This window comes from Cyprinodon variegatus, unplaced genomic scaffold (assembly GCF_000732505.1).
Source record: "Cyprinodon variegatus isolate N-32 unplaced genomic scaffold, C_variegatus-1.0 Scaffold631, whole genome shotgun sequence".
Lineage (NCBI taxonomy): Eukaryota > Metazoa > Chordata > Actinopteri > Cyprinodontiformes > Cyprinodontidae > Cyprinodon > Cyprinodon variegatus.
In genome coordinates, this window is record NW_015151084.1 from 143781 (window position 1) to 151420 (window position 7640).

At 38.7% G+C, this 7640-nt stretch overlaps 1 protein-coding gene across 1 annotated transcript in view; it reads left to right on the top strand.

Annotated features, from left to right (window-relative positions):
* Positions 1-7640, top strand: part of tbc1d14 (TBC1 domain family member 14) — a 96478-nt gene that overhangs the window by 84380 nt on the left and 4458 nt on the right. Inside the window, exons 9-13 of the mRNA XM_015393235.1 lie at positions 309-482; positions 566-657; positions 806-877; positions 5789-5917; positions 6026-6135. Of these exons, the coding sequence (XP_015248721.1) occupies positions 309-482; positions 566-657; positions 806-877; positions 5789-5917; positions 6026-6135 (577 nt within the window). The remainder of the gene's footprint in view (positions 1-308; positions 483-565; positions 658-805; positions 878-5788; positions 5918-6025; positions 6136-7640) is intronic.

Consider the following 7640-nt stretch of genomic DNA (forward strand, 5'->3'; position numbering starts at 1 on the left):
CCACAGCTAAGATGAGAAGAAAGATCATAAAGTTTAAGTTGAATGTAAAACCTACATTATCACAAAGTTTAATCATTACACACTTCCTGATTGAAGGTCACCCTTAAATGGCTGCATTTGGCTGTAATCTCCTTTCAGTGGACAAATTCTGACGTTTGCTGGTCGTTTTTAGCTTTTATTTCTGCAGGAACATAAATCTGCTGATGTTTGAAGAATGAAATTCAACGTCTCAGTGAATTCATTACCTCTTTATGACCACTAGAGGGCAGCAAGAGGTCGCAGTGGGATCAGCAGCTTGTGACATGGAGGGCATGGTTTCAAAGTAGCTGTGTTGCCTTCATCCCTCCATGCTCAGTCTGTCTCTCATCTTCTTTCATATCCAGCGTTTTCTTCTGCTCTTCCTGTAGATCTCTATAACATCTGTCTGGCCCGGGCCAAAGAGAAGTGGGGGAGGACAGCAGCTCCCAGCACTGAAACTGAAGGTAGAGACCAAACACAACCTATAAATGGCAAAGTTTTTTACTTCCATCTTGCATGAAGGGATTTTTTTTTTTTTTTTCTCAAGATGTTATTGATTCTTCTGACCGTGAGTCCAGTCTGGAGTTGATCAAGCTGGACATCTCCAGAACATTTCCCCAACTGTGCATCTTCCAGCAGGTCAGTAGCTGAACCAGGTTCTCTGAACACACAGCTTACTCATTCCCTCCTGCAGTCCAGCTGGACCTGATTTAGAATAATGGAAGCTGCTGATGAGGTGGAGGAACATGAATGCATTCTTTTAGGCTTTGTTGTTGTTGTTCTGCAGGGCGGGCCCTATTATGACGTGCTGCACAGCATTTTGGGAGCGTACACGTGTTACCGACCCGACGTTGGCTATGTAAGTCCCTCCTAACACTTCCTGTGTTTCACCCTGATCCTGGTGGCTTTCCGTCTATAGAGACGTAGAACTGATATACTTTTTCCTCATGTGTCTCATTGTCAAGATGAAACACAATTAGGGTGAAGTTGATCATGTTTTTTTAGTAAAACTCCATCTCAGATGTTCAGAAAATAATAAACCTGGACAGTGGTGGTATATGATGGAGTAGAGGAACCTGATCTTCATTCATTTCAATTCAGTTTATTAACAAAGTGCCAATTCACAGGTCATCTCAAGGCACTTTGCAGAGACAATTCAACCAGATCATACAGTCAGATTGATTCAAAGATTTCAAAGGAAAGCCAACCGCTTGCGTCGACTCGTTGACTCAAAGGCAATCCCTCACATCAACCATGCTCGTAGCGATAGTGGAGAGGAAAACTTTTAACAGGAAGAAACCCTCCAGCAGAACCAGCCTCGGTGTGAGCGGCCGTCTGCTGAGGCCGACTGGGGTTCAAGGAGACAGAAGCACAGATACAGAAAGAAGCAAAGATACAAACGGCAACCCTCCCAGAAAACACATGGAGGATAAAGAGAGCCCATCCAGTTATAAATACATTACTTACTGAAAAACAGGCCTAGCTCCAACATCTATGAAAATAGGTTTATGTCAGCAGCACTGCTGATATTTCTCTCCAGGATGGAGTCACAGACCAGATGAAGCTACTATGAGAAAACACAGAGAGAGCAGAACGTTAGAGATTGAACTAAAAAACTGTTTAATGGGAGAATAGAGATAGAATGAAGCAAAATGATGAAAAAGGGTTCCCCATGTCTTCCAGCGGTATAAGCCTATAGCAGCAGAACTATAGAAATATTAGGACCTAATAATAAGATCTTCATGATTATTATTTATTCAAATTTATGTAAAAAAGAAACTATATTGGTACCATAACTACCTCTGGAAAATAGATTTTTAAATTGTAGATAGAAAACATAGTCAATCATAATTCAATTCAGTTTATTTATGTATAGTGCCAATTCACAACACTTGTCATCTTAAGGCTCATTAAAGAGACAATTCCATCAGATCATCCAGTCAGGTGAGTTAAAGATTTAGATATTTAGGTCAGGACGTCCTGGTAGAGGCGCAGGACTAAATATTTGCCAGCAATGTGTCGTTGACTCTTCAACAATCCCTCATACTGAGCATGCATATAGCGACAGTGGAGGAGAAAAAAACCATTTAACAGGAAGAAACCTCCAGCAGAACCATGCTCAGTGAGAGCCGTCTTCTGTAGAAGCAGATCAGGGTTTAAGGAAATGGAAGCAGACAAAGTCAAAATGGAAGCACTGATCTATAAATACCAGTGGTGTCAAAGGTACACACTTTTGTTACTTAAAGGAATAGTACACCCAAAACATGATTAGCCTTCATTTTCTACTCACCCCCATGCTGAACAACACTCTGGAGTACTTTTTTGATATCTCAAATGCATCTGGAGATCTGGGAGGCTTCTTGCTGTCTGCTGACATTCAAATAATGGAGGTCTATGGCGCCCGAGGCAGAAAGGTCCATAAAAGTCCACAAAAAACGTGTCAATATTCCTCCATACTGCTCGTCCAATGTATTCCAAGTGTCCTGAGTGGGTAGCCTCCAGAATTTACTCGAAACGAAGTCATTTAGAATGTTTTTAGAGCATAAACAGTAGTGTATAGGATTTCCTGAAAGCTCGCGCCTGCGAGTTCATGACGCTACGGAAGCCGGCAGACCAAACCAGATGAAAGTGCGCATTCAGCGTCTGCTCTGCCGATAATGCAAGCGTAGAAGAAGAAATGTGCTGTTTACCTGTGCAAAGAAAGAAACAACGAAAGAAAAATGTCTGAGGACTTCAGTGTTGAGGAAGAGCATGAGTTCTTTGCCGAGCTGAATGCGCACTTTCATCTGGTTTGGTCTGCCGCGGTTTCCGTAGCGTCGTGAACGCGCTTTTAGGAAATCCTATACACTACTGTTTATGCTCTAAAAACATTCTAAATGACTTCGTTTCGAGTAAATTCTGGATGCTACCCACTCAGGACACTTGGAATACATTGGACGAGCAGTATGGAGGAATATTGACACGTTTTTTGTGGACTTTTGTGGACCTTTCTGCCTCGGGCGCCATAGACCTCCATTATTTGAATGTCAGCAGACAGCAAGAAGCCTCCCAGATCTCCAGATGCATTTGAGATATCAAAAAAGTACTCCAGAGTGTTGTTCAGCATGGGGGTGAGTAGAAAATGAAGGCTAATCATGTTTTGGGTGTACTATTCCTTCAAATAGAAGTATAGATACTGCGGTTTAAAAACGCTCTGGTAAAAGTTGAAGTATCAACTTGACCCCTTTACTCAAGTAAAAGTGAAAAAGTATGTGCTTCAAAAACTACTTAAAGTATAAAAGTACAAAGTAACGTTTAAAAAAAACAGCCAGATGCCACTATATGAATTTAAAGCTCAATTTTTCGACTATTTAGAAACATTCTTAGAGATAGGGCCAAGGATGAGGGAGGTCTTGTTGGTCTCCATCTCCCGATATGTTCTCGCCTGTGTCCGACCTTTCAGACATTTCAACATCTTTTTCTGAATCCAACATTGCAGCATGGCATAGACAATTCACGTTAGCAGTTTGAAGAAAACCTGCTTGCTTCTGATGATTTCCTTTAGCTAACCAATGAGTGTTTGCATTATATGACTCATCCAATCACACTAGTTTTCATTAGATTTGGATTGCGCCAATGATCTGCATTGGATGGCGCACATGATGGGAAATAAATATTTATAAACATTAAACCTGGGCCGTGCAGGTGGGGCACAGGTTAGTGCCCACGACCCACGTATGGAGGCCTTAGTCCTAGACGTGGCCGACCTGGATTTGAATCTGACCTGTGATCTTTTGCCGCATGTCTCTCACCCTCTCTCATACCCACTTTCTTGTCAACCTACTGTTGAAAAAATGTGCCACTAGTGCCGTAAAAACTCAAGAAAAAAAACAATAAAACATTAAACCGGAGCCCAGAGTAAAAAGTAACTTTTGTTTTAAAATGTAAGGAATAGAAAATATAGATACTTGTGTGAAAATATAATAAGTATTGAAGTAAAGTATAGATAGCTAAAAAGTGTACTTATGTACAATAACAAAGTATTTGTACTTCGTTACATGAGACCTCTGATAAATGCTTTCTATGTTAGTAAAGGTAATGGTAAACTGGCTCCATAGGTGCCTCTGTCTGAGAAAGAAATGGATAAACGGATAAGCTCTGAGCCAAAAGGGATGAAAGAGGGCAAATTCAGGTAATTCCAGTGAAAGCTCAGCCTATAGCAATGTCTAGGAGAGAAACAGGACTAAACACTGCTAGAGGGGTCTGGAAAAGTGGAGGAAAAATGTAAAAAAATATATATATTTGTATTTGTAATAAGATATAGTTATTTTTTTGTGTGTTGAATAAATAATAATATTTAAATTTGGAAAAAGTTGAAGCAATATTTTCCATAATTTGCTTATTTAAGATTTTCTTATAGTTTGCAAAGGTTTAGAGTTTAGAAACACCTGAATTAGCCTGTAACAAATTGGTCAATTAAGTTTATAAAAATCTCTCAAATGTGATTAAAACTCTATATTCATAAACTTTTAAGAATGTTGATAAAAAATCTTGCGATTTTTCTTTTTTTATCACAATAAATTTTTGTTGCTTTAAAAAGAAACCAGTCTTTGCATTTGTTTTATTTCTAATCTCATTTACAGACACACATGGTTTAAACAGAAGTAATGAATAATATTATTGATGACTTTAAATGGCCGTCTGCTTGTTTGTGGTTCTTTTTTTCAACATTTCAATAAACCATGATGTTGGCATCAGTGGTGCTTTTGTTCTCAATGTTAAAACATTTGGTGTTGAACACAGCAGGAAGGGTAAATATAACCCCGCATCAGAACACCCAGGCTTTCTATTATTAAGCTGCTCGATTGCGGTCGGAGTGAAATCATCTTCTCACGTTTATTTTCGCCCTGAGTGGGAGGTTAGGAGAAGCTGAGTGGGTCCGTTTGTAAAGAAGGTGAAGAGTCAATATCTGATATGAGTGTAAAGCTGCAGATGGGGACGAAAAAGTTTGACGGCTTATTTTGCTGCTTTTCAAACATTGATTTCCAAAAAAAAAAAAAATTTTTTTTTTGTATATTTAGTAAAGGAGTGATTTTTCTTTTAGTGAAAAACAAAAAAATCTAATCATTGAATCATTTTCACTTTTGATTTTCTTTCTTTTATTCAAGCCAGAGATCTCATGATTGAATAAATTGTCTTAATTAATTATCTTAAAGCTATCAAAGCTCTCACACTGGGATAAAAAATTTTTTTAAGTGCATTTGCTCTTGAATTGAGAAGGTAAAAGAGACATTTTGCCATTGGAACAAGACAATTTCCATAAAAAATAATTGCATTGTCTTATTTCAAGTGAATTTTATCTTAATATGTCTTATTATAAGAGTAAAAATACTGATTCCATTGGCAGATCTTTTTTATCTACCCAAATTAGGGGTAAATACACTTAATTTAAGACATTTTTCCTTATTTCTAGATCATTTTCCAGTGCAGACTCCCTGATTTAAGGAGAGCTGGACTGAAAATGCAGTGAGGGAAAAGTTTTTGTCGTCGGCCTCTGATCGCCGAGCGTTCTTTGAATCGCTCTGCAGCCTGGAGACGCGTCGTTTCCTCTGCGCTTTATTACCACAGCCACACACCTCTGTTCATACACTTTTAGAGAAATGAGTGTGACTTCCTGCGCTGACCCCAACCCAGCTCTGCACAAACATCTAACCTCCTGCAGGTTGTTGTTTACTCTGATCACAGCAGCCCCTCGGTTTAATAAAACCTGCCGCTTTGTTTTCTCCATCAGGTTCAGGGGATGTCCTTCATCGCCGCCGTGCTGATCCTCAATCTGGACACGGCCGACGCTTTCATAGCTTTCGCCAACCTGCTCAACAAGCCCTGTCAGATGGCCTTCTTCCGAGTCGACCACAGCCTTGTTAGTAAAAACACACCGTCTGATAATCACTAGCTGGATCTCTGTAGAAGCACAGTAATGGTGACCCTTCCCACTAAGGCCTCCTTTCTCTTTCTCTCCTCTTTGCAGATGTTGACGTACTTTGCAGCGTTTGAAGTGTTCTTTGAAGAAAACCTACCAAAGCTCTTTGCACATTTCAAGAAAAACAACTTGACCCCCGATATTTATTTAATCGACTGGTGAGTCGGACACTCCTGCATGGGAATGCAGCTTTTCTCTTTACTCAGAGCATTTAATCTGGACAGAACTGATGGTTTTTATGGAGGAAAAAAAAACAGTCATGTAGATGCTGAGTGAACTTTACGCTGCTGAAGGGGGAGCTTCATGCTGCCTGTAGGTGACATGGTGTTTCTGAGAAAACAGGATGGAATCTGTTTGGTCTGTTCACTCTCACCTATTACTCAATGGCTCCTCCCCTCTGAGGTCATCCTACCTAACCCCCCTTTATAGGGCAAGGTACCCTTTGATCGCTTATATACCACTTACAAATTAAGCCTCCACCACCCCCACCACCACCACCTCTGATCTATATCCAGCCATTCAGCAAAGATCCTGCTACATCGACCAATTAGATGAGCCCTAGAATGATATATTACCTACTGGAAATTAAGTTGAAAAAAAAATGTAACAAGGCAAGGCAAGGCAAGGCAAATGTATTTGTATAGCACAATTCAGTACAAAGACAATGCAAAGTGCTTAACATTGTTAAAATACAGGAAGATATAACAGAATCAAAGCAAGTATGAAAAAAAATAAATGAAAAAATAAATAAATAAATAAAATAAAAAATGCAGAACCAAAAAAATAATATTAAAAACAGTTGAAAGTTTTTGTTAGATTACATTTATTTATTAGATTTTTTATTTTTTTATTTTTATTTTTTTATTTTTATTTTTTTTTATGGAGAAGAGGACTTTTTTTAAGCTAATTTTCCAGTATTTGATTTCTAATTATCTTTAAAGCTGTTAGCATTTGATCAGAAATTTCTCCTTGGGCAGTTGACAATTCCCCAGAACCTTGCCTTTTGTTCTACTACCATAGAACCTTTCCCATTATGTACAGGTAATTTAACTCTGCCTGATACACACCAATCCTCTGGTACCGACCTGGATAACTGGGGAGGGATCCCACTCTAGATTACTGACGTCTCAGTAAAATTAGGTACCTTCTGGTGGCACCTACAACCTTCCTCTCACTCTTAGAGAGGGGAACAAGTCAAGAAAAAGGGTAAAAAGCTAATTGAAAAGTTAAAAAGTAAAGTTAGTTAATAAGTCTAGTTAACGTTATATTTAGGTTTATAAACTAAAAAATGTAAGTGCCAGTATCAGCATTAATGCCTCTAAGATTATGTTGTACCAAAAATCTGTGTTTTCTTTGTTTTTTGTTTTTTTAAATAATACTTTATTGTCTTTTTGAAACAAGACAAACAACAACAATTCAGCACAGCCAAGTCTAATACAAAATCTGAAATGTCCAGCAAAACACCTCTACAAAATTTCAAATACACATCAGGGTCAAAACCTATAATCCGTATGATAAGTCGAGGGGAAAAAAAATAAAAACATTCAAACATAATGTTTAAAAACAAGCTGTGATCCCAACTTTGTGTAATAGCTCGGCAAGCTCACTAGGCAGATGATCAAGCAAAGGCTGCCACACTCCATAGAAATCATTACAATTACCC